This window comes from Ahaetulla prasina, chromosome 13, assembly GCF_028640845.1.
Source record: "Ahaetulla prasina isolate Xishuangbanna chromosome 13, ASM2864084v1, whole genome shotgun sequence".
NCBI classification, from domain to species: domain Eukaryota; kingdom Metazoa; phylum Chordata; class Lepidosauria; order Squamata; family Colubridae; genus Ahaetulla; species Ahaetulla prasina.
This window is the reverse complement of record NC_080551.1, coordinates 8,748,704-8,775,866: the sequence shown is the minus strand read 5'-3', so window position 1 is coordinate 8,775,866 and position 27,163 is coordinate 8,748,704. Positions and strand designations below refer to the sequence as shown.

Below are 27,163 nucleotides of genomic sequence, written 5' to 3'. Positions count from 1 at the left end.
TCCATATAGGTATTTTAATCAGTATTTTATCCTCTGTGATAACAATTTTACCGAATCTGGCTTCCAAATATTCAGCTCAACAATCCCAAAGGTGCTTTTCCAAAAAGCAATTGAACTTCCTTGGTATTTTGTTTCCTTGAAAACATTTCTTTACCCAAGAAGCTTCTTCAGTTCTGACTGACTGGAGGGGAATGGAAGGATTTATATTCTTTGCGGTCATCTGGTCATTAACACGAAATTTTTCCTTCCCCCACCAGTCAATCAGAACTGAAGAAGCTTCTTGGATGAGAAGCTAAACGTTTTCAAGGAAAAAACCCAAGAGGGTCCAGTAGTCTTTTGGAAAAAGCGCCTTTGGGACACCCACGATCTGGATGTTTGAGAATCTCCAGAGACATTCAGCACGACAGTAAAATATAAAATGCTTGCAAATTCCTCCGTGCTTTAAAAAAAAATCACAGTATAAATTCGGTATCTAATCATCTTATACTGCATCAGCTACAAGAATGTGATTCTGTTTTCCTTTTCATCGGGCAAAATGAAATCTTTACTAAAGATGCTGCGATGGTTATCGATCAATCACTGGAGTAAACGCAGTTACGATATGGCAAGAGTTAAATATTTGCTGCCCATTAATTTTAAAAAAGCCCCAAAATTTTTGTCCTGTTCAACTCAAGGGATTTATGTATATATTTTTTTCTGCAGCAAGGAAAAACATCTCTGGACGTAGCTGCTCGTGGGAACCACGTCAGTTTGGCTGATATGATCATCAAAGCCGACAGGTTTTACAAGTGGGAGAAAGTAAGTGGGATTTGTGGCTCTGAGATAACTCTGAGGTGACCGAATGAGGTGAAAGAAGTTGGGGGGGCTGAGGAAATACGAGGCCCCAAATGGAAAGAAGTTATCTGGCCAGAAGGGAAAGAGCACAAAATGGTTTTCGGTAATAAAGATAAGCAGTTAATTGTGCAGAGGGGGGGAAAAACCCAGGCAAACAGGAAATTGTAGCTGTGGGATGGAGTCAGACGGAAAAAACTCATTGGAATTTTCTGTCAAAACTGGGAGAGTTTCTCCAGAGGAAACTGAAACCCTGCAATTGCTTCTCAACGACAGAAATCTCTCTTTGTAGCAACAATCATGCTGCTATAGGAAAAAGCTCAGAGACTTGATTGATTGATTGATTGAGTGATTGAGTGATTGAATTTTATGGCTTCCCATCTCATTTAAACACCTCTGGGAGGGTCACAACAGGTAAAAATTTATGTATGTAAAAGCAAAATACCACTCACGCATCATCACAAAATCTCCAGAATCATAATGCCTACAAACCTGAAATTTTTGCACGTATGTTTGTCTTGGCTTCTAGGTGCTCGCTAAGAAGTTTTTTTTTGAAATGACCATCAGATCATTAGTATTTCTTATATTATTATTAACACGCTCTGATGCTAAGAAGTTAGATGTTCTACTCCCCCTCCCCACCTGAAAAGAACTCTGTTCCAACTGACACTTGGGAGTTTAGACATTCTACTCCCCACCTGAAAGGGAGAGAAGGGGATAAGAGCGATCTGAGGACTGAAGGGCAGGAGGGTTTAGAAACGTGATGGCGAACCTATAGCATACGTGCCCGAAATGGCACGGGGAGCCATGTCGCCTGACATGCGCAGCATTACCCGTTCTTCTTTTGGGTTTCTGGCGCGCATATGCATGCAACGAGCAACTAGCCTTCATGTGTGCGGCAGTGCCGGAAACTCCGAAGAGCTGGTCTTCCATTTTCCGGCGTGAGCATGTGCACTGGCCAGCTGATCATCACGTGCGCATACGCACCAGTAACGAGAAGACTAGCTGGCCGGTGCGCATGCATACACTGGAAACCGGAAGTTCATTTTCCGGCGTGCGCATGCCCCCTGGGCAGCTCCTTTTCCAGGTTGTGGACCAGATGAGCTGTGCATGGGCATGCTTCCCAGTGCTGAAAAGGTTTGCCATCATTGGTTTAGAAGGAAAGGGAAAGAAGGCAGTAACAAAAAGGCAGGAGGCATCTCCCTTTATGGTCCACATCAGTCTCTGTGTGGCTGGCACATTAATTGGTTATGGTAGGTGGACATCTTACTCTAATCCATATTGTGGTTTGTGGGATTTGGGCTTAGGAAGTTGTGTGAACTGAGCCCTCAGGGTTTCTTGAATCATAATTCATGGTTTATACTGGTTTCGATGTAAACCCTACCTAGTGATTAAATCGGTATTTCTCAACCTTGTCAACTTTAAGTTGTGTGGATGTCCCAGAATTCCCCAGCCAGCTGGGAGTTGAAGTCCACACAGCTTAAAGTCGCCAAGGTTGGGGAAAACTGGGTTAAATGAACTATGGCAAACCAGGTTTATGTACTGCCCAGAATTAAAAATCAGTTAATAAGGATTATAACCCAGATCTCTGGTAGTGGTGGGTTTATTTATTTATTTTTATTTATTTATTTTGTCACACAGTTTATATAAGCATAAGCATGAAATAACTAAACAATATAGAAGCATATATAGAAGCATGAGTATGTAATAACTATATTAATTGGATATAATGAAAGGAAACAAAAGGACAGGAACGGTATTGTGTGTTCGTGTATTGTTGCAATTGAAGCTGAAGTAGGCTTCGACAGGAAGGGCATTGTAATAGATGATTCTATGAGTTAAACACAGGTCATGTCGAAGGCGGCGTAGTTCTAAATTTTCTAAACCCAGGATTTCAAGTCTGGTGGCATAAGATATTTTGCTGTGATTAGAGGAGTGGAGAACTCTTCTTGTAAAATATTTCTGGACACTTTCAATTTTATTGATGTCAGAAATGTGGTATTGGTTCCAGACAGTCGAGCTGTATTCAAGAAATGGTCTAGCAAATGTTTTATATGCTCTGGTTAGTAGTGTAGTGTTTTTGGAGAAGAAGTTATGCGAGATTAGTTTACAACTAAGTTTGCTACCGGTTCACACTGGATTGGGCGCACAGGTAGCGGCGGCGGCAGGAGGCATCTGCCCACCTGCCTGGATGCTTCTGCGCATGCGCAGAAGCGTCGCACACACAACTGTGCGAGCACCCACGAGCGAACCTGTAGCAATGGGTTTTGTAACCTGCCCCTGATCTGTGGGGGTGATTTACCCCATGGCTTCTCCATTTTCCCACTGTAGAAGAGCAGTTACAGGAATCAAATCTTGCCCGATAAGACAGCGATACTAAGGGATTATACTTAATCATTACACTAAGCTTGGGGTGTTTTAACCAAGGTTTATTGAATAACATCTGGGTTTGTAATGTGAACCGTGAAGGAAATGGTGATCTTTTTTTCTCAGGATAACCTCAACAGCGATTCTGATTCCTGGATAAGTGAGCGTTTAACTTTCAAGCAAGACCATCGGCTGGAAACGCAACATATCCGTTCGGTGATGTGGCGGCTCGCAACCAAATACCTCAAGGCCAACGAGTGGAAGAAACTTGCACATTATTGGAAATTCACGGAGGCGCACATCCGTGCAATTGAACACCAGTGGACAGGTAGGTGACAGAGGTGGCCTTCTTCCCAGCTGCTGATGAGTAGGAGTAGGAGACTGGGGACCGAAATCTCCATTCCGGTGGTTCCTGAACATATGAGAAGGGTGCCATGTGCTTAGCTCAAGATCAGGTCTATAGGAAGTCCTCGACTTACAAGCACAACTGGGACCAGAATTTCCACTGCTAACCAAGGAGGACACTAAGTGAGTCATATCTGATTTTACAAAAAAAAAAAAATTGCCATGATCGTTAAGCTAATCACTTCAGTCAAGTGAATTGTGCTATTAGGTGAATCCAGCTTCACCCATTGACTTAGCTTGTTGGAAACCATCAAGGTGGGAAGGTCACAATTGGCCTTGGATGCTGTAAACCAGGGGTGAAATGCTCCCGGTTCGGACCAGATCGCGCGATCCGGTAGCGATGGGGGCGTGTAGTTTGGAGAACCAGCAGCAAAAATCCCTGCCTTCCCCACCACCGTCCATGCCTTGCTGTTCTTCTTCTCTGTCCCTGAAGCTCTTGGTGGTGATATAGCTGCAAATGGCCTTAAATGACTGCCATGGTGCTTCAAAGGGCCGCACTACAGCTGATCAGTGCTGTAGGTGGCTAGTAGACCGGTGCCTGTATTTTTAAAGAAGGTAGACTGGTGCACTCCCAAAAAAAGGCAATTAGTAGACCGGTGCCTATTTTTTTTTTCATTTTCTTTTTTTTTACTTTTCTCTCTTTTTTTTTTCTAAAAAAAAAAGTAGACCAGTGCCTATATTTTTAAAGAAGGTAGACCAGTGCACTCCCAAGTTTTGTATACTTTGTTTATTATTTTTATTATTTATTATTATTGGCCATGCCCATTCAGTCACCTGACCACCAAGCCACACCTACCAATTAAGCCACGCCCACAGAACCGGTAGGGAAAATTGTTAGATTTCACCCCTGCTGTAAACCTTACAAATACATGTTGGTTGCCATGGCCCCGAATGTTGATCTCTTGACCCTGGGGATGCTGCAACAATCCAAGGGCTGATCATGAGTGACTTTTTTCAGTGCCGTTATCACTTTCAACTATCACTCAGCAAATGGTTGTAAGTCCAGGACCATCTGTATTATGAAGAGGATCTAACCAGCGGTGAAATCCAGTTGGTTCTATCCGGATAGTGCGAACCGGTAGCGCAGGCGGTGGGAGGCTCTGCCCACCCACCAGGACATCATTACGTCCTGTTTTTTACCCTCAGCGCATGCTCAGAAGGGGTTCACGCACGCATAGGGTACACACGCCCGTTCCCAAACTGGTAGCAAAGGTAAGTGGATTTCTCCACTGGGTCTAACTTTCTTAGAACATAGAATAATAAGGTTGGAAAGGACCTTGGAGGTCTTCTAGTCGAACACGTTGCTGAAGCAGGAGAGCCTATATCAGGGGTAGTCAACCTTTTTATACCTACCGCCCACGTTTGTATCTCTGTTAGTAGTAAAATTTTCTAACCATCCACCGATTCCACATAATGCACCGTGTATTGTCATCTGCGCATGCCTCTCGGGCATCATGGATTGGGTTTGTGGGGGGGGCGCCGGCTACCAGCTCTGCTTGTCTGTTACAACTGGGTGGTGTGGGGGGAGATGTGTGAGCTATTCTGGGATGAGGCTCTTTTGTTTGCAGTCGCACTATAGCGCCATTTAGTTTCACTTACGTAACGTGAACTAAACTTATGCGCGGGCGATACAAATAGTATATTTTCAGAAATTTAAATTGTCACGGGGAATTTTATGAAAACCTAATGAAAATGTTTTTAAATAATGCTATGAATTTTTTTTTAAAAGTCAATTAAATTTTAAAAAAAGGAAAGTGCTTCAGTATCGGACAAAACCCCTACCGCCCACCATGAAAGCTGGAATGCCCACTAGTGGGCGGTAGGGACCAGGTTGACTACCACTGTCCTATACCATTCCAGCTTCTTCTTAGAAATTACCGGTATTGGAGCACCCACAACTTCTAGAGGCAAGTTGTTCCACAGATTCATTGTTCTCACTGTCAGGAAATTTTTTCTTAGTTCTAGGTTGGTTCCCTCTTTTAATGATCTTCTGCCTGTTACTTCTTCTTCTACTTCTTCTTCTGCCCTTAGGTGCTTTGGAAAATTAGTGTACTCCCTCTTTTTTGTGACAGCCCCTTAAATATCGGAAGGCAACTATCAGATCCTCCCTAGTCCTTCTCTTCCTTAGACTAGTCATACCAGTTCCTTCAGTCCTTCATCCAATGGTTTAGCCTCCAGACATTTCATCATCTTTGTTGCTCTTCTCACTACTCCTTCTAGGGCTGTGATGGCACACCTACGACACGTGTGCCAAAGGTGGCACACAGCGCCCTCTCTGTGAGCACGCGAGTCGTTGCCCCAGTTCAGCTCCGCGGCGCATGGGCACGAGCCTCCTGCTGGCTACCTAGTCTTTTGGTCTCTGCCGTGCATGCGTGGGAGGTGGGATGTGTGCGGTGGTGCATACAGGAGACAGGGCATGTGCAGGATGCTGTGCGCACATGCGCAGGGGGTGGGGTGCATGCAGGGGAACACATTCGCAGGACCTGCATGCAATATTGCATTTTGCGGGTTCAGGCGCACACGCTTTGGGCACTCGGTCTGGGAAAAGTTAGCCATCACTGTTCTAGAGTCTTTCAGACAGGCTGAAATAACGATAGCTCTTGGTTTTAAAAATGTAAAACTTAGCGTTTTGGCTGCGAGACCAGCACTGGAGGAAAACATCTCATGAAATATGAACGATGCGTCTGTTTCAGAGAGGAGACCAAACCAAGAAGCGGTTTGCAAGAAAAAAAAGAAGAAGTAAAAATCGAAAAACACTTTGCTAGCCAGTATTTCTCTAACCTGGCTGCCATCCAGTCCATATTAGAGATAGCTGGCTCAGCTGTGACCAGCTATTCATGTTGAAAAAAGCTGGATGAAGCATGTTTGAATTGGATTTTCTGTTCTCCCCAACCCCCAACAAGGTTATGTGCAATCCAAGGCAGCTTTTTAAAGAGAAATAGAGCTGCATCAGTCAGCGAGCCCAGCCTAACCCTCTGGGGAAGCGGTATGACTACTGCACCCCCTTCGTCATCTCCAATGCAAGCCAGAAACTTCTTTTCAGTGTTAAAAAAATAATAATCCCCAATGGACGGCAATTGAGAACAGTTACAGCAAATTAAAAAGATTTCAAACGTTGGCCACTCAGCAAAAGCCTTGAGCCGTGACATACTCAAAGACATTGTAGGAGGACAGCTATGCTGGTCCCTAGTGGCACCTTTTCAAACTATTCCATTTTATTAAAAGGCGGAAGCTTTTTCTTAAAATATATAACACAATTTGTTAGCCCAGAGGCTGTATCTGAAAACAACCAGTGCCTATTTACCCGGTTCTAGTCATCAAAATGCAGACTATCTGGTCTTTTCCCTTTCCTTTTGCTGGGATTTTCAATGCATTTACAATGAGGCTGTTATGTTTGGGTATTGACGAGGCAGGAGACCAGGTTAGTGACAACAGCTCTTTAATATAGTGTGACCCAGCAAAACTCTGGAGAAAAACCTCTCCTTATATACACTTCAGCCTGAGGCTGCATCCAATCAGAGACGAGATATTTCCCGCCTAAAACTCCCGCCAAAACTTACAGTAATACATTACACTCCTTCCCTCCCAGAAGGCACTTTGCCCATATTTGCATACTACTTCTCTACGTAGTCCTGCAGGTACGTGGGGCGTCTCCTGACTCTCCCGGACCTGCGCAGTTCACTTTCTGGAGTTGAGTCGAGCGTGCCGGAGGGACTTTTCGTTCCTCTGAGCTCCTCCTCCCGGCCATCCGGCCCTGGATTATTCGCCGGCTCGGGCCTGCTGTCCTCTAGAGGGACCGGAGGGTGTCGCTGGACCTCGCCTGACTCAGATAAGTCTCTGTTTGGTTCTTTGCTTACGATTTCTGTTTGTTCTCGGCTCCAGTCAGCTGTGGGGTTAATTAAATCATAGTCAGGGCTGGTCTCGCCTAATTCTGCCTTATCGCTCAATCTGTTTCTTAATTGATCTATGTGGCGCCTCAGATTCTGCCATCGTCTAGTTCCACTAGATAAGATTTGGGGCCCGTTTGTCTATGACTATCCCCTCTTCCAGCTAGGGCCGTCGCTGTAATTATGTGCCCACACTGAGTCTCCTATGTTTAACTCTCGGATTCTATCTGGTTTTGTTTTGAACCCGTCCTGTATGTAGTTGGGTGTAGCCGGTCTAGTGGGCACCGTAGCTTCCGCCCCATTAATAGCTCGGCTGGGCTGCGGCGGTGGCCACACAGGGGTCCTGTGTTGGACAGTTAGGAATGCGTCGATTTGTGCCTGCCAATCGCCGGGCCGCTTCGTGATAGCGCTTCTTTCGCACTCCGAACAAAGCGTTCAGCAAGGCCGTTCGACGCAGGGTGGAACGGCGCTGAGAGGGCATGTCGGATGCCCTCTTCAGCCAGGTACCCTTCAAATAATGCTGCGGTGAACTGTGGGCGTTATCGGACACGATGGTGTCCGGTAGCCCATGTGTGGCGAAAAGGTGTTTTAGTGCTGCAGTGACAGCTCCAGCGGTTGTGGATTTCATTAGAATGATCTCCAGCCATTTGGAGAATGCATCCACCACAATTAGAAATGTTTGGCCGTGGAAGGGCCGGCAAAATCAATGTGTATGCGGGACCAAGGGCCTTGGGGTTTCTCCCACTCCAACACTGGGGCCGTGGGTGGTAGTGGTCTGGATTCCTGACATACTTGGCATCGGCCAACCCTGTCACTGATTTCCCTGTCCATTAGGGGCCACCAGACATAGCTCCTCGCTAACCCTTCATCCTCACAATTCCTGGGTGACCCTCATGCAGGAGTTCCAGGACTTTTTCTCAGCTTCTCTGGAACTACCCTATCCCCCAGAGCAGGCACCCCTTGCACAGACAATTCCCTTTTTCTTTACAAACTCTTTAAAAGCGTCGCCCAGCTGGCCATCCCTTTGAACCCAACTGATTACAGTTCTTAAAACAACGTCCCGGTAGGAGGCCGAGCCACTTCCTGCGATGTGACTGGGCCAGAGTCCAAAGAGTCAATTAGTAGAACGGGTGCGCCGGGTGGGGTCCTCGATTTCCCTGGCAATGGGCATCTGCTCAATGCGTCCGCATGCCCCAGCTCCTTTCCAGGCCGATGCTGCAGTTTGTAGGAGTAGGCGGCCAGAAAATAGTCCATCTGGTCAGTCTAGGTGAGAGTGCTACTGGCGTTGGGCGGTCGCCAGCCAGTAACCCCAATAGCGGTCTGTGATCAGTGACAATTTCAAAGTCTCGCCCAAAAGCGTATTCGTGAAATTTCTTCACGCCTGACACTATTGCGAGAGCCTCCCTATCTAGCTGGCTGTAATTCCTCTCAGCCGGGACATCGTTCGTGAATAGAACGCTATAGGGGCTTCAGTGCCGTTTGGGAGTCTGTGGCTAAGTACAGCTCCTACTCCATAGGGGATGCATCACAAACCAATACTAACGGCAGTCTGTTGTTGTATTGTATTAACAGGCTATCGCTTGATAGCAAACTTTTACTGCCTCAAATGCCCTATTCTCTGACTTCCCCAAGACCAAACAGTGTTTTTCCAAGCAATTTATGCAGCGGTTCAGCAACGGTTGCCTTGTCTTTTAAAAATACAGCATAAAGTTTACCAGACCCAGGAAAGCCTGGAGTTCTGTCTTGTTTTTGGGTGCTGGGGCTCTCTTTATCGCTTTGACTTTGCTCTCAGTGGGGTGAATCCTTTTGTCTATTCTATAGCCCAAAATTCAACAGATTCGACCCCTATCTGACACTTGCTTGCTTTGACTTTTAATCCTGCCGACCTAAAATGGCCAAAACTTTCCTTAATCGCTTCCCCAGTTCTCTTAAATCTTCCCTGATACCAACACATCATCGAAATAGGGCACGACTCCTGGTAACCCTTGTAGGAGCCGCTCCATCAAATTTTGGAATAGCCCAGGGCCACACTCACCCCAAACTGTAACCGGGTGCACTTAAAGGCACCCGGTGCGTTACAATGGTCTGGGCTTCAGCTGTGCTAGCATCTACGGGTAGCTGTTGGTACGCTTGTGCCAAGTCTAATTTGGCGAAAACTTGTCCGTGCCCTAGTGAGTGCAATAAGTGTTGCACTACTGGAACTGGGTAGGCGCTCTTTTGCAATGCTTTGTTCAAGGTAGCCTTGTAATCAGCGCAAATTCTTATGGACCCGTCTGGTTTTATAGGGTGACGATTGGCGTCTCCCATTTGGCATGGTCAACTGGCACTAGTATCCCTGGCTGACTAATTTATCTAACTCTTTGTCGATTTTAGGTTTGAGTGCAAAGGAACCCTCCTTGCCTTTAACCTAATGGGAGCTATTTGGGGTCTAAATTGAAGGAGATAGGGGTCCCTTGTACTTGCCTAAACGGTCCTCGAATACTTCTGCGAATTCCTCCATTAGGCGTTTTGCAGGTTGCATCCGCTCCGGTGGATGCCAGTCACCCCATTCCCAACGCCTGAACCAGTTTAGCCCCAGCAAGCTTGGCAAGGTTCCCTCGACTAACGTGATGGGCAGGGTCTTTTCGTATGTCCCGTACTTGACCTCGACGGTCGTTGTCCCTCGAACAGGGATGCGGTTGCCCTGGTAATCCTGCACCCGGAGCCGTTGTTTCTGTAGCTTGCGCTTTGCGATGTGCGGCAAGGCTTTCACAAAAGTGTCCCAGGACATGATTGTGATAGCTGATCCTGTGTCTACTTCCAGTCGGCACGGTACGCCTTCAATTGTCGGGTTTGTGAAGATCTTTTCTTCGATGCGGGTAGCAGCGTGGTCTATGGTAACAGTCATTCGGTTTGACTTCGCGCTCCTTCTTTCCTGGCCAATCGCGGGTCGCCTCGCCGATCTCGCGCTCTGATTGGCTGGTTTGAAATTTCGGCGGGAATGTGGGGTTTGCATCTCTGACTCAGAGCCGCTCTGATTGGCCGATTTGAATTTTCGCGGAAGGTTGGGGTGCTCGGCAGACTTGAGCCAGGTGCCCTTCCTTTCACACCGCCGCAAATGGCGCCCTGAACTTACATCTTTGGCGCTGATGTCGCCCGCAACTTCCGCATTCCTCCGGGTCTTCCCTTGTCGATTTTCGGTGTAGTGGACTTCTTCCTCCTCTTCGCTGGTTGACTCACGATAGGTTTCTTCGTGGTGGACTGTGCTCGGCTTTGCGCCCGCCATCGGCGTGAGTCGCTTTGTAAGGTGTCTGCTGCATGGTTGGACATCTCATGGGCTCTGGCTTCGTCCAGGCGTTTGCCAATGTCAGGTTGCTCTTGGCTAGCAACCGTCTCCTCAAACGGATGTCTCTGACCCCCGTATAAGTTGTTCCAGCAGCTCTTCGTCCAGATCGCGGTACTGCAATGCTTGGAGGCTTGTCTCAGGGCTGCCATGTAGTCGCTGATAGACTCGCCTTCTTGTTGCCTCGCTCCCCAAACTCGTACCGTCGAGCGTATTTGGGCGGGGCTGGTGCGTAGTGATTCTTCAGGAGGGTCTGAAGGGTCTGCCACGACACGGAGTGTAGCGGTGTTGGCTCCGCTAGGGCTTCTGCGACGGCGATGACTGCGGACCCACAGTGGCTTATGAAGTAAGCCCGTTTGCGGTTGTCGGAGACTTCCTGTAGCTCGTTTGCCTCCAGGAAACTTTCGAAACGGGTCATATATATTCCCCATGTCTCCTGGGCAGGGTCAAACGGAGTGGGTGGCGTGTAGCCGGTCATCGCTGCATTCGCCGTCACCTTGCTGGGTTTGATTCTCGTAGTGAGTTCAGCTCTGTTCTGGTGCTCTGCCTCAATATCCCACCTTCGTCGCCAATGTTATGTTTGGGTATTGACGAGGCAGGAGACCAGGTTAGTGACAACAGCTCTTTAATATAGTGTGACCCAGCAAAACTCTGGAGAAAAACCTCTCCTTATATACACTTCAGCCTGAGGCTGCATCCAATCAGAGACGAGATATTTCCCGCCTAAAACTCCCGCCAAAACTTACAGTAATACATTACAGAGGCCCATTCAGGGAGAAAAAAATTCTTCTGAAATCAGATATATTCATAAAGGTAAAGGTTCCCCTCGCACATATGTGCTAGTCGTTTCCGACTCTAGGGGGCGGTGCTCATATCCATTTCAAAACCGAAGAGCCAGCGCTGTCCGAAGACGTCTCCGTGGTCATGTGGCCGGAATGACTCAATGCCAAAGGCGCACGGAACGCTGTGACCTTCCCACCAAAGGTGGTCCCTATTTTTCTACTTGCATTTTTTACGTGCTTAACAAATTGCTAGGTTGGTAGAAGCTGGGACAAGTCACAGGAGTTCACCCCGTTACGCATCACTAGGGATTCGAGCCGCTGAACTGCCGACCTTTCGATCGACAAGCTCAGCAGCCACGGAGCCACTGTGGCCCTTATTCTTACGTATTCTTATGTATTCTTACGGCAGTCTTCTGTTAAATCATGTCTATTTCTCAGAGGTTGCCCGGGCAAGTCCCTGCAGTTTTCTTGGCAAGGTTTTTCAGAAGTAGTTTGCTACTTCCCCTTAAGTAATTCCTGGGTCTGAAGAGAGGAAGTGGCCCAAGGTTATGCAGCTAACGTGGTCCCCAGAACAAGACTAAAACTCACGGTTTCCTGGTGAGTTCATTCTAGTCTGATGCTTAAATACATTGGCTCTTTACAACAGTACAAGAACCCTATAAATCAACGTGACTTGACTATTGGGATTTGAAAACACTGTTCTGAATCAATTAGTTCCATGGAGAGCCTAGCTGCCTATGACTCAACTTTCTAAACTAGAGGAAGCTTGAGAGAGAGAGAAAAAAACTTTGCATGGGTAAGATATAAACACAGAGCGAGAGAGAGAACATAGTTGTATTCAGCAGTGGGATTCAGCCAGTTCGCACCACTTCGGGAGAACCGGTTGTTAACTTTCTGAGCAGTTTGGCAAACTGATTGTTGGAAGAAATCATTAGGGCAGAGAACCGGTTTTTAAATTACTTGAATCTCACCACTGGTTGTATTCATGCACCTTCAATAATTTGGTTATTGTATTCGGGGCTTACACGATATATTACCCCATATACAGCAAACAGCCATTGTGGTGCAGTGGTTAGAATGCAGTATTGCAGACTAACTTTTCCCACAGTCTGGAGTTCAATCCTGACTGGCTCAAGGTTGACTCAGCCTTCCATCCTTTGAGGTTGGTAAAATGAGGGCCCAGATTGTTGGGGGCAATATGCTGACTCTGTAAACCGCTTAGAGAGGGCTGTAAAGCACTGTGAAGTGGTATATAAGTCTAAGTGCTATTGCTAGTGCTATTAGGAGCCCTGGTGGTGTGGTGGTTAGAATGGCAGGCAAGCTGTGCCCACCCACCAGGAGTTCGATCCTGACCAGCTCAGGCTTTCGTCCTTCCGAAGTTGGTAAAATGAGGACCCAGATTGTTGGGGGCAATATGCTGAGTTTGTAAACCGCTTAGACAGGGCTTTAAAGCACTGTGAAGCGATATGTAACTCTAAGTGCTATTGCTGCGCTTATCTACTGAACTGGATTTACACAGTCTTTTAAACCAAGAAGGAAAAAAAAGCCATGGGCATCAGCAGGGAGGAGTCAAAATAGTGTGGCATGCTTGTAAAAGAAGTACTTTGATTTCATACTTGTAGCTGCCATCTTCACATATTTGGGCACACAAATCCTCACGGATGGTCCTGCTACCAAGATTACCAACCGTAGCAGGCTATATGAATCTCAATGGAACTACACCTGACTTGCTTAAGCTTGTTCTATGAACATAACCACCCATTATCTGGCTCCTGTGCTGCCTTTTCAGTTATGATGGTGGCAATATAATAGAAAATCATCATCATCATCATGATTGTGGAAAAGAAAAAAGTGTGGATAGTTGACATTGCTATATCTGGTGATAGCAGAATCGATGAGAAACAACTTGAAAAAGTCACCAGATATCAAGATTTGAGAATCGAATTGCAGAGACTCTGGCATAAACCAGTGCAGGTGGTTCCAGTGGTACTCGGCACACTGGGAGCTGTGCCTAAAGACCTAGGCAAGCTCTTAAAAGCAATTGGCGCTGACAAGATCACCATTGGTCAGCTGCAGAAGGCCACCTTACTGGGATCTGCTCGCATAATTCGCTGATACATCACGCAGTCCTGAAAGCTTGGGAAGTGTTCGACTAGTGATCTGTGATACAAAATCCAGCATAGTTATCTCGTTTGCTGTGTATGCTATCATTTTGTGTAAAATAATAATAATAATAATAATAATAATAATAATAATAATAATAATAGTAATAGTAATAGTAATAGTAATAATAATAATAATAATAATAATAATAATAATAATAATAATAATAATAATAATAATAATAATAATAATAATAATAGAAGAAGAAGAAAGTAAAGGTAAATAACATCTGCCTATCATAGGTCCTTAGGAAGGACATGACAGGTGGATAAAAATGTCGAATTCAGTCTGACCATCTGGCTGACTGTGCGATGGACCACAATAATAATATAAGATTGTCACGTAATATTAGGTCAGGGTAATAGAAAAGAGACATTGGACTAAGTTCAACTGATAGGAGATCTTTCTCAAAGAGCTGGCAAGACATGAAAATAGAATAGGATAGGATAGGATAGGATAGGATAGGATAATGGAATGAAGAATAGAATAGAATAGAATAGAATGGAATGGAATGGAATGGAATGGAATGGAATAGAATAGAATAGAATAGAATAGAATAGAATAGAATAGAATTGAATTGAATTGAATTGAATTGAATTGAATTGAATTGAATTGAAACAGAATGGAACGGAACAGAACAGAACAGAACAGAATAGAATCTGCATTGTCACCTTAAATGTACACTAATCAACACTATTCTGTGATTCCAAAGCCTAGTCATAATACACCTGTCACAACCAATTTTATTGGTTTTAAATTTTTATTATTAATTTTTAATGGGTTTTAGTTTTATATGTTCCAAAGTTTCAGGCCAATTATGTAATAAGTTTTTTAATTCGTATTTTAAATTGTATATTGCACTGTTTGTTTTACCTTGGCTGTACACCGCCCTGAATCCTTCGGGAGAAGGGCGGTATAAAAATTGAATAAATAATAAATAATAATAATAATAATAACAGGAAATTACGCGTCTAGGGTTGTCTTGAGTTCTTTCTGTTTGCAACGCCGCAATTTATTTATTTTGGTTAAACTTGGATCCTGCCACGCACGATTCCCAAGCAAAATCTGGGTTCCTAAAATCAAGTAGGCAAGCGATGTTCCACACATCATGATTTCATCAATCAAACTGCCTACAGTACATCATGAAGTGGCATCGTTTGGGTCATTTTCTGATGATGATGTCATGACATGTGATATCATTATGGCATCCATAATCCATAACCTCGGAATATCTCATGTCACCTGTGTTCTTCCTTTTTCGCCAGGCACCAAAAGCTACCGAGAACACGGCCATCGGATGCTGCTGATATGGCTTCATGGGACCATCATGGCAGGAGAAAATCCAATCAAAGGATTGTATGAAGGGCTGGTCAGCATCGGGAGGAGCGACTTAGCAGGTATGGTGACCCCTTGGCCTTTCTCTTTGGTCTATTGAGCTGATTCAGCCCAGGATCAGAGCTGTGGTGGCGCAGTGGTGAGAATGTAGTACTGCAGGCTACCTCTGCTGACTGCCGGCTGCCTACAATTTGGCAGTTTGAATCTCACCAGACTCAAGGTTGACTCAGTCTTCCATCCTTCCGAGGTGGGTAAAATGAGGACCCAGATTATTGGGGGAAATACGCTCACTCTGTAAACCACCCAGAGAGCTGGAAAGCCCCGTGACGCAGTATAAAAGTCTAAGTGCTATTGCTATTATCAGCTGGATCAAGCCAAAGTCCAGCTTAAGACACATACGTATGTCTTCTTTTCCAACAGAAAGTATCCGGAAACAAGCAAATGCAGATTCGCCCGCATCGCCGCGCAGGTGTTCAGCAATGTGAGGTCCGAGGTGCTTCACAACATGGGCTCCGTGCGACTCTGCCAGACAGAACTTGCAACAAAAGGGCCACCATTTCCAAGGGCTTCTTGCCATCTTGAATGGCAACCTTTCCAATCCAGATCAGGTCCACGTAAACCGTCTTATGGGCAGACTCCGTATCACAGCAATGCATCCGTAGGGCCTCAGTTGGAAAGAAGGGGGAAATAGCCGATTTTATTCTCTTCCCCCCACCCCACCTGCCCGAGGTCTGAGATAAGGTCTAAAGCTGACTTTACAAGGGATTTTTATCTATTCTTATCATTGCCATACGATCCCATTGATTTAATGTTTATTGAGATTCTCGGTCATCCCGTTGACTTGATATCTGGAATAACGGTCAAAACAAAGAGTAGGCTTACACCTCTTTATACATGTCCTTAATTGGAAAAATTTCACGCCTGGGGGGTGGGGGTGGGGGAGTTCAGCATCCATCCAGCTTCCTGTTGTTCTGTGTTGCGGTAACACAGCTAATGCCTCTTAAAAACTCTTGGCTAAGCCTCACACCATAGCAACCAGATTGCAAACCAGCATTGCTAAGGGCGATCATCACTCTGGTTGCCAACAGTCTCTTCTTGGTCCAGAGTTAACTTGTTTCCGTCCTGTTCGTGTTGCTATCTTTGTTTTCAAATGAAGAGTTCATAAAGATGCATTAAGGCAGGGGGTGTCCAAACTTGGCCCCTTGAAAAGTGGTGGAGTTCAACTCCCAGAACTCCCCAACTGTTGTGCCTCATCCTCCCTCCTCTCCTCAGCCCGGTGCCTCCCGTCTCCTCCTGGGCCTGTTATCAGACTTCGAGTCTGATAATGAAGATGAATGGCTTGTCATGCCTCCAGCCCCCGGCCCTGGACCCATGCCCAGACAGGATGTCAGGAATGAATAAACAAAACCTCACTCAGACAGCGTGTGCTCCTTTGGCTCAGCCATCAGAGGAAGTCAGCCACGGATTGGAATTACTCGGGCCTACTCCTTCTGACCCCTCCCTTTCTCAAACAGCAGAAGACAATTCAAAGTGGGAGGATCCTCGCTTCCAGAGATCTGAGAGGCGACGCCAGCAGAAGGAAGGGAGGGGCAGGCCTGGATAAATGCTGAGTCATGAAGCCACACCCCACAGCCTATATAAAGGACCTGCTTTTGGCATTCCAACTTTGAGTCAAGCAAAGTCTCATATAGTTTGCTGAAGTCACAACTTGGACTGCCTGCCCTGAGAAACCTCTGAGGAATTTGACAAAGCTGCAGAGGCTTCGTTGCCACACCTGATATGGACTTCCTAGACCCGGTCGTCGGAGGGGGAGGGGGACACGACACCAGCCAGCATGAGCTATAAATATGAGCAAGTTGCTGGCTGGGGAATTCTGGGAGTTGAAATCCACCACTCTTCAAGGGGCCAAGTTTGGACATCCTTGCATTAAGGAGATGCGGTGGCTCAGTGGCTAAGATGCTAAGCTTGTCAATCAGAAAGGTTCGGCGGTTCGAATCCCTAGCGCTGCATAACGGAGTGAGATCCCGTTCCTTGCCCCAGCTTCTGTCAACCTAGCAGTTCAAAAGCAGGTAAAAAATGCAAGTAGAAAAATAGGGACCACCTTTGGTGGGACGGGAACAGCGTTCCATGCGTCTTCGGTGTTTAATCATGCCGGCCACATGACCACGGAATTGTCATCAGACAGCGCTGGTTCTTCTGTTTAGAAACAGAGATGAGCACCGGCCCCTAGAGTCCGGAACGACTAGCACCTATGTGCGAGGGGAACCTTTACCTTTAAAGGTGTGTTTCCTTCAATGGAATCTGCCCACCCATCTTATCCTAAGAGGATGCTTTGTGGGCAGACACATGGTTCGAACTTTCTGCCAAAGGGTTAATCTGGCAGTTCCACTTCAGATTAATTGTGAGTTTCAAAAATTGTGCAAGGCTCGCTTTTCAAGTGACTCTTCTAAAATATGGAGAAGCAGGGGATTTTATGCCTCTCCCTCCCAACAAATAAATACTCAAATACTTGAGCCGACTTGGGATACATTGAGATGAATATGCTAATTGGGATCCTGCTGGTTTGCATGGGGAAATTTTCCAGTTCAAAATTTCCTAGAAACTCACATCTTTTGCTTCTAAGTTACTTTATTTCTTTCGCTTCCTCCCAACACCTTTGGAAAGCTCTTCTTGGGCTAAATTTCTGATGGCTGTAGATACCACAACATCCAACTCTCATCATAGATTGTAGCAGAATGATCCTCTTAGATTCAACGGATCTGTCTTGAAAACTCTTTTTTGAGTTCACACACGACGTTTCCACCTAGTTATTATCTCATGTGCTGTATTAACTGAACTATAAGCTTACCCAAGCTGAGCCATTGAGCAAAACTTAACTGTGGTTAAATCTGTCCACAATTGGAATGGAACGCACTTATTACTGCTAGCTTTCACTAACCTGGGTCAGGGTGCTGTGTGAACGATCATGGGATACGCGTCTTCGGGAAACAGCCAAAATTACAGTTGCACTAACTCTACAACAGGACCAGGTCTCACTAATACAACACCAGCTTAGGTCTCAATGGAGACCTGGCAACTTCTGCTTTAGTTCGCCGCATCCTTTCATTGAACATTACTCCAAATTTGGATGTCCACATCTGGGGAGAACAGCTGGTTCAATCCATATGACATTTAATCAGTGGTGAAATCCAATTTTTTTTTTTACTACCAGTTCTGTGGGCGTGGTGTGGCTTGGTGGGCATGGCAGGGGAAGGATACTTCAAAATCCCCATTCCCACCCCACTCCAGGGGAAGGATATTGCAAAATTCCCCGTTCCCTCCCCACTCCTGGGGGAAGGATACTGCAAAATCTCCGTTCCCACCCCACTCCGGAGCCAGCCAGAGGTGGTATTTACCGTTTCTCTGAACTGCTCAAAATTTCTGCTACCGGTTCTCCAGAACCTGCTGGATTTCACCCCTGCATTTAATGCTAGGTGGCTTAGGAATACAAAGGGGGGAACCATTCTACTGTTTCAGCCAGCACTTTTTGTGGTCCATGTTGTTTTTATTTTTTTATTTTATATGTCTCAACTATGCACACGGAGCTAGCTCGGGTAGGTGGCTGGCTTCTCTGCTGGGCCTCTTCAGCCTTGGGACATTCCTTTTGAGGAAGAGCATTACACACCAGCTGGCCTATGCTGTGATCTGCCAGAAAGGCAGTGGGTGAGGATACAGCTCTTAAGATTGGTGCCTGGAGGTGCATTACACACTTCCTTCGGGCATTGGTTGCTCGTCCCTGGCGAAAGGAAGTTGTTCTTCATCACTTCCTGCACTTTGAAGTCGCTTCGGTCCAGGTGATGGATGATACCAATTGCAGGGGGAAAGCTTGGGACTGTCCCCAGCCTCCATCATTATCTTCCCTGATCCCAAAATCCTGAAGAGAATCCCGGGCAGCAGGATTCACCCACCCACGCACACGCCCGTTTCCAGCTGTACAAATATGCACTTTCAACTTCAAAATCTCACCAGTGCTGATACGACAGTGTTTTATCTACCGGACGGTCCACTTTTCTTAAATTTGTCATGAAGGTTTTGTATTTTTAAAGCAATGTCGAAACATCTGGTTTTCCAATAAACGGTTTTCCCCCCCTTCTTGTGTCGTTCTTTTGTTTGTAGTTCCTGAAAAGTTGGAAACTTTCACTTCGTGGAAAACCTGAATCATTTCGGGTCTCAATAACCCACCTCCAACTTTCAATGAATTTTAATCTCCCAGAATAATGAATTCTAATCTAACTGAAGGGCTCAAAATCAGGCAGGATATTACAAACTCCAAACCTTAAGGATGAAGCAAAGCTATTACCGTGCAAATTCGTAATAGCAGAATAACTGGGGATCCTTCCCAAGGCCAGTTAAAATTTTATTCAAAAACAAAGTACGATAGCAAATTAATTTTACAAAAAACAAAACCAACCCCAAAACCCTTTGATTTCAAGTCATTAAGCGGCAACGGTATATAAAGAAATGTAACAGCAACATTGACACTTCCAACATAGTTTAAAACTAAATATTCAAATTATAAATGAACTTACAGGCATCTGTAATTTGTTCATAGTAGCCCCTTCTCTGCATGGAGATATAGATTTTTATATATATATATATATTAAAAAGATTTATTCTCAGTAAGAGCACAGTAATGAAGGCTTTGGTACCAAAAGTTTGTCTCTTGACAGTTGCATTCGTTTTGTTTTGTTTTAAACGAGTCTTCCCAAGTTGCATCCTTAACTTTTATTATCCAAACTGAGCTTGTGAAACAGAAATGGGAGCGAGTGTCAGTAGCCTTATTTCATGTAATGATGAAATCCATCCGGCTGAGTTTAAGGACACAATTCTAACCAGTTTAGTGGGAAAAGAGAAAGACAAGAAGGTAGTCAGAGGTGATTGGACAGGACATCTGCCAACAAGGAAAGAGGCGAGGCCCTCCAGATGAAAGAACGGCCAATCGTCCAATTACGATGGTGGCTCTTGTTCGTTGCTAGATTGGAGGTTGGCTTTCTGGACTTCTAGTTCTTCTGCGCTGATCATGGAGGGGTCAATAGCAGCATATCTGGTCCCATGGAACTGAAGCAAGTGTATCTATAGGACAGACGGACAGAAACAGAATCTATTCATTCCTTTTTTTCCCTCTAAACCATAAAACATTGACATTGACCCTACTGTCACCCATGAGGGAGGAAAATGTTGCCTACACTGCAAGATGGGTGGCATATACCGTATTTTTTGCTCCGTAAGACACACCCGACCTGTTTTTGGCCTCCGCATACCCCACTTTCAGCCTCCGTGCACCCCGTTTTCTGCCTCCGCGCGCCCCATTTTCGGCTTCCACATGTCCCTTTTTGACTTTCACAGTGTCCCGCTTTCTATCTCTGTGTGCCCCATTTTTGGATTCCGTACATCCCGGGCATGTGGAGGCCAAGAATGAGATGCACGGAGGTCGAAAACGGGACACATGAAGGCTAAAAATGGGACATGCGGAAGCCAAAAATGGCCAGCGGGTGGGGACCAGCGGATGGGTGGGGCTTCGGCAATATTCGCTCCATAAGACGCACAGGCATTTCCACCCACTTTTGGGAGACAAAAAAGTATGTCTCATGGAGCATAAAATATAGTAAATTGGGTGGGTGGATGGGTTTGGATGGATGGATGGATGGATGGATGGATGGATGGGTGAATGGATGGGTGGGTGGGTGGATGGATGGGTGGGTGGATGGATGGGTGGGTGGATGCATGGATGGATGGATGGATGGGTGAATGGATGGGTGGGTGGGTGGATGGATGGATGGATGGGTGGATGGATGGGTGGGTGGATGGGTGGATGGATGGATGGGTGGATGGATGGGTGGGTGAATGGATGGGTGGGTGGGTGGATGGATGGATGGGTGGATGGATGGATGGGTGGGTGGGTGGATGGATGGGTGGATGGGTGGATGGATGGGTGGTGGATGGATGGATGGGTGGTGGATGGATGGATGGTGGGTGGATGGATGGATGGATGGATGGATGGATGGATGGATGGATGGATGGATGGATAGATGGATGGATGGGTGAATGGATGGGTGGGTGGGTGGATGGATGGATGGGTGGATGGATGGTGGGTGGGTGGGTGGGTGGATGGATGGGTGGATGGATGGGTGGGTGGGTGGATGGATGGGTGGATGGGTGAATGGATGGGTGGGTGGGTGGATGGATGGTGGGTGGGTGGATGGATGGATGGTGGGTGGATGGATGGATGGTGGGTGGATGGGTGGATGGATAGATGGATTTGGATGGATGGATGCTGAATGGATGGATGGATGGGTGAATGGATGGGTGCGTGGATGGATGGGTGGGTGGGTGGGTGAGTGAATGAATGAATGAATGAATGAATGAATGAATGAATGAATGAATGAATGAATGAATAAGCAGGACTTACTTGGATATAAAGGTTTACTTCAGCGCTTCTGCAGAGATATGGGAAATTGCCTCCTGTTTTAAGATGAGCTCTCCTGGCGTTGGGATATAATTTATACATCTCTTCCTTGGCTTCTGTAGACAGGGCACTCTGATCAAATACCTGAAAGTCAAAAATAGCATCAGCGTGAGTTTTGCCATCCTTTATCCTTGAGCCCAGGGTCTTTCCCTGAAACAGGAAGTCTCTCCTTTCATTCCAGAAGGTCCCAATGCTTGGTGGAAACGGTGCTGGTGGACCGCCACAGACACAGGTCCTCCTGGATTGGAGATTCCCACAACTCAATACCCAGCCAAACCAGTTTCATCTCATCCTGATCAGCTGTAGGAATATGCCCAAGATTGCTCACGTCCATGATGGTGACGGGGACATCTCGGATTTTATGAGGTTCAACGTAGGAATTCTGGCAATTGAGAGTGAGTCTTGAAGCCAGCTCGCTCTGGCCCAGAGTTTCCAGCTGTTAGACATTAAGAAAAAACAAAACAAAACCCCAAAATCCATCAATTTTGGGTCTGAAATCTGGCGACCAAGAAATAGAATATAGAATTACCAAAATGGGAAGGGATCTTGGAGGTCTCCTAGTACTGTGTTTCCCCGAAAATAAGACCTCCCCTGATAATAAGCCCAATTGTGCTTTTGAGCCATGTGCTAAAATAAGCCCCCCCAGAAAATATTTAAATGCATGTGCAGAAGGTCCCTGCCATTTCCTTTGGTTAGGGTTAGGGAGACAGAGCTGGAAATCAGGTAAGACGGCAAGAGGAGCCCCGTCTTGCTCCACGCGCCCCAAAATAAGAAGACCTCTCTGAAAATAAGGCCGAGCTCTTATTTCGGGGTTCAAAAAAAATATAAGACAGGGTCTTATTTCGGGTACATACATACAGGTAGTCCTTGACTTACGAACACAATCGAGCCCAACATTTCTATGGCTCTGTGAGATATTTGCTAAGTTTTGCTCCATTTTACGACTTTTGCTTGCCACGGTTGTTAAATGAATCAGTGAAGCAATTAAGTTAGTAACTTGGTTGTTGAGTGAAACTGGCTTCTCCATGATTTTGTCTCTCAGAAGGTCACCCCAAAAAAGTGATCACCTGATCCCAGGACACCTGCAACTCCATAAATATGAGCCAGTTGCCAAACATCTGGATTCTGATCATGTAACTATTAAGGGGAGGCTGCCACGGTCGTTAAATATGAAAAACGGTCAAGAAGCCACTTTTTTTTCAGTGCCGTTGTACGTCAAACGGTCACTAAATGAACTTGTCAAAGATTCCAACCGTACTCGTGCTGCTTTCAACTTTACTGCTTCTCAACTTGCAAACTAACCATGGGGTGGGAGGGAGAATTGGAATGTGGACTGTAACCATCAAGCACTCAGCCCGTGAGAACCAAGGTCACTTCAGCAGGCGCTTGCCAGATCTTCCAGACATCTTCTCACCACCCTACTTTGACAATTGGACAATGTGACCTGCACTAATTGGAGGTGGGGAGGGAGGGAGGGAGGATTCTATACTTTAATTATATTGAATTGCGCGGGAATTAGCCAGAGTTGGTTTTCCTTTCATTCTGTGTCAAAATGATGTACTCAATAAAGTTTTGCATTAAGAGAGCAGATTGTTTTAGATAGTGCTTGCTGGGTTGGGTCCATCAGTAGGAACCCTGACAGAACTGTTGAAAGTCAAGGACTAAACTGCGCGCGCGCGCAAACACACACACACACCTCACTGAACAGAAAAAAAAGGGGGGGGGGGAAAGACGATTCAAAACACCCAGTATGTTGCTATTTCCTGGACAAACTTCAGAACATCATCAAGCAACCAACTAGACCGTTAGGGATCTTTACCCTATCCACCATGAAATCAATTCCGTCAGCCATTTCTGGATCTACGGGACCAGAGGCAAAATTCCCAAGGACGATTTTCTTCAACATGAAGGCAGGCAACAACCAAAAGCTGGAAAAAGAGAGGAATATAAAGGTATGTTAGGATGCCAGGTTCAGGAGAAGCCCTGCACTGTCAAGTTACACATAAAAAGAACTCTGCATACAGCCTCTGCTTACCTGATTTCACAATGCTAGTAAGGCCATCTAACAATTCTCAGATGACTATTAAATTATCCTATCCATTATTGTAGACAAAGGCATCCTACATAGAGAGTTGCTACAGTTCAGGCTAGTATTGGCCATTTCAAGTGTTAATGACTACCATACTTAACGCTGAACATCACCATCGGGTAATGGTAACAGCTTTTTACTCTGTAACTTCGAATTTTAATTTGGTTCACACTTTTCCTTCTCAGCTGAATATGCATCATCTAATGGTGGTGACTTCGCGTTGTGCAAAATTGCCATGTTGTATGGCTGGACTTTGAGGTCTATGGCTGGTTATAGGTCAAACAGGGTAATGAAATACCTTTAATCTCCAAATCCAAGTGGGAGAAAGACATTGATTGATTATATCTTGCAAATTTTTATGGCCACTCATCTTAAACAAATCAGTTTGGGTGGCTGACAAAGCAGTGAAACCAAGATGCTCATGCAAATTAACAACACCCCCCCCCAAAAAAAAAGAACAATAACTTGCCCAGTAAAAATAAACAACTCCATGATAAATGCAGAGAAAAATATATAAAGTGAGGCTCCACTGACATCCTGGTCCTAATGCTTGAGGGAAGAGTGAAGTTTTCAAGGCTTTCTGAGCAGCCAGTAAGGTTGGCTTTTATAACAATGCAACAGTCTTGGTAGTGTTGGATTTCTGAGCTGAATAAATGGAAATAGAAACTCTTTATATTTAACAGAGTAAAAGTGTTAGAAGGGACATTGGAGGTTTTCTAGTCTAGTGCTCAAGCAGGAAACCCTACATCATTCCAGACAAATGGTTGTCCAATTTCTTCTTACAAACCTCCAGTATTGCAACATCTACTAGGACTTCTGGAGGCAAGTTGTTCCACTGATTCATTGTTCTGTCAGAATTTCTCCTTAGTTAAAGATTGCTTCTCTCCTTGCTTAATTTCATTGCTTTTTATTCTGCCTTTAGGAGCTTTGGAGAATAGGTCAATCCATTCTTCTTTGTGGCAGGCCTTCAAATACTGGAACACTGCTATCATTCTCTGAACCCTTCATAGTAACATCAGATCTGAGCTTCCACCAATCTTTCCTACTTCCTACTTCACCCTCATTTGGCCTAGCTCCAAACTTCACAGCCGGGATGTTCTGACAATCGCCTAACTGGGTTTGTCTCTTTAAAAGGGTCCTTGAGTGGCTCAGACTGCTAAAACAGTCTATTATTAACAGCAGCTGCTTGCAATTACTGCAGGTTCAAGCCCCACCAGGCCCAAGGTTGACTCAGCCTTCCATCCTTTATAAGGTAGGTAAATTGTTGGGGGCAATGTTGACTTTGTATATAATATACAAATGAATGAAGACTATTGCTTGACATAGTGTAAGCCGCCTTGAGTCTTCAGAGAAGGGCGGGATATAAATGCATATTTAAAAAAAAAAAGGCAAATGCGGATTTATTGACTGGCGTCTCACCTATTTGCTGTCCACGTCTGATTGAAAATCGAGGTATCGCTGAAAGAGTTGCACAGAACCAAAGATTGGACCCGGGGGGATTTGTGAGTGTACTCGGCAAATTTCTGAGCAAGGAAACCTCCTAACGAAGCACCAAAAAGGTGAACCTATTATTAAAAACAATGAAAGAAGAATTACCCTTGATTACTTTTCTTTTTATAAAACACATTTTACCGTTCCAAGCATTTGGGAAATTAGATCCTTTCCCATCTACTGGCAGACCAAGAGGCAAGCTAATATATACATATATGTTTTCTGAGGTTTTCGCGGGTGTTTGTATGTAGGTCTTTGGTTATTCGGGTTTTCTCCCGCGTAAAATTGGAAGTGTCTTGGCGACGTTTCGACAAAGTCTCATTCGTCATCTTCAGGCTTCAGCTTCGTGCTTCTGGGAGCAATGTGTGATTACAGCTGTTTCTTCCTTTTTAACTGCTAGTGGGGGTTTGAACTGATTGGGTGGGAGCTCCCACTAGCAGTTAAAAAGGAAGAAACAGCTGCAATCACACATTGCTCCCAGAAGCACGAAGCTGAAGCCTGAAGATGACGAATGAGACTTCGTCAAAACGTCGCCAAGACACTTCCAATTTTACGCGGGAGAAAACCCGAATAACCAAAGACCTACATATATATATGTATGTATGTATGTATGTATGTATGTATGTATGTATGTATGTATACAGTAGGTATCTCCAACCTTGGCCACTTTAAAGACTTGAGAACTTCAATTCCCAGAATTCTGGGAGTTGAAGTCCACAAGTCTTAAAGTGGCCAAGATGGGAGAGACACATACACCCGATGTACGGCAAATTCGGGGATCAGATTAAAGGTCCAGGCAATGGATTTTCCAATTAATCTCTCATTTTCATTCTATAATCTTTGCCATCTCCTATTGGCCTGCTCCCATCTGCAGAAATGAACCATGTCCAATAAAAACACTTCTTCCCATTCAAATTCGTATTTTCTGAAGTTTTATCAGTTATGATCCGACAGAATGCTCCTCCCAGAAATGAAACAACATCTGCCTGGAGAAAATATATTCACTTTATCAGTAAACAAACCCTGGATCTTACATAAATGCCCCTTTAAGTCGACGTACATTTTTCTAAAAAACAAAACAAAAAAAACCCATTGATGCAAGCATCCGTTCAGAAGCTTTGTGAAACTGTTATGCAATTTAGGGGCAGGTAGAATGTTTTGAATGAAAGCATCTTCAATTTAAAACCCATTTCAAATGCAAGGCAGGCGGCTGCAGTATTTGGAATGTGTTTGCCACTCAAAATAACTCTGCTTTAGGTGAGGAATGCTTTGTTTTGGGCTTGAAGCAGAGATGGGTTTCAGCAGGTTCTGACCAGTTCTGGAGAACCGGTAGTGATAGTTCTGAGTAGTTTGGAGAACCGGTAGTAAAAATTCTGACTGGCCCCGCCCCCATCTATTCTCTGCTTCCCAAGTCCTAGCTGATTGGGAGGAAAAGAGGATGTTGCAGTATCCTTCCCCTGCCACGCCCACCAAGCCACGCCACGCCCACCAAGCCACACCCATAGAACCAGTAGTAAAAAAATTTGAAACCCACCACTGGCTTGAAGTGCTATTAAAAGTAAGAGTCTGTTTTCATAGCCCTATAAACCGTGTCTTTGGTTTTAAGTCTGTTACAAGAAAGACAGAACAAGTATTCCAAGGTATTCCACTTTTTTTCCCAAACAACATCAGTTTTCTTCACGATTGTTAATGTTTTTTAATTGCTTTTGACTCTGTGCATCACTTAGCCAGGGGACAGTTTGGCAATCTTGTAAGGAAACAAATGCCTAAAATTAATCTACTAGTGACTCAGCACGGATTAAGGAGCTTCTCTCTCGGTTGAGCCAATGAACATGAATAAACTCTAGGCTTTTTACCTAACATTTTATTGTAAGCACTAACTTTATCCAGTTGCAGATGATCTAATAGCTTCCGGAATCCATCGCAGAATTCAAAGATTTCCCAATAAACTGGATACTGTAACTAAAATGGTAAAAAAAAAAGAAA

General features: G+C 45.2%; 2 protein-coding genes across 5 annotated transcripts in view; one reads left to right on the top strand and one right to left on the bottom strand.

Moving 5' to 3' along the window:
• Positions 1-16,669, top strand: part of ANKDD1A (ankyrin repeat and death domain containing 1A) — a 61,682-nt gene extending 45,013 nt beyond the window's left edge. Inside the window, exons 12-15 of the mRNA XM_058156271.1 lie at positions 703-798; positions 3,325-3,526; positions 15,023-15,154; positions 15,513-16,669. Coding sequence (XP_058012254.1) covers positions 703-798; positions 3,325-3,526; positions 15,023-15,154; positions 15,513-15,577 — 495 coding nt within the window. The 3' untranslated portion in view covers positions 15,578-16,669. The remainder of the gene's footprint in view (positions 1-702; positions 799-3,324; positions 3,527-15,022; positions 15,155-15,512) is intronic.
• A 3,041-nt stretch (positions 16,670-19,710) lies between these two features.
• Positions 19,711-27,163, bottom strand: part of SPG21 (SPG21 abhydrolase domain containing, maspardin) — a 32,376-nt gene continuing 24,923 nt past the window's right edge. For all 4 annotated transcript variants that reach the window (XM_058156267.1, XM_058156268.1, XM_058156270.1 and 1 more), the window contains 6 exons: positions 27,059-27,139; positions 25,106-25,251; positions 23,417-23,525; positions 21,926-22,033; positions 21,541-21,681; positions 19,711-20,204 (listed from right to left, as the gene is read on the bottom strand). In XM_058156267.1, the coding sequence (XP_058012250.1) occupies positions 20,079-20,204; positions 21,541-21,681; positions 21,926-22,033; positions 23,417-23,525; positions 25,106-25,251; positions 27,059-27,139 (711 nt within the window). In that variant the 3' untranslated portion in view covers positions 19,711-20,078. The remainder of the gene's footprint in view (positions 20,205-21,540; positions 21,682-21,925; positions 22,034-23,416; positions 23,526-25,105; positions 25,252-27,058; positions 27,140-27,163) is intronic.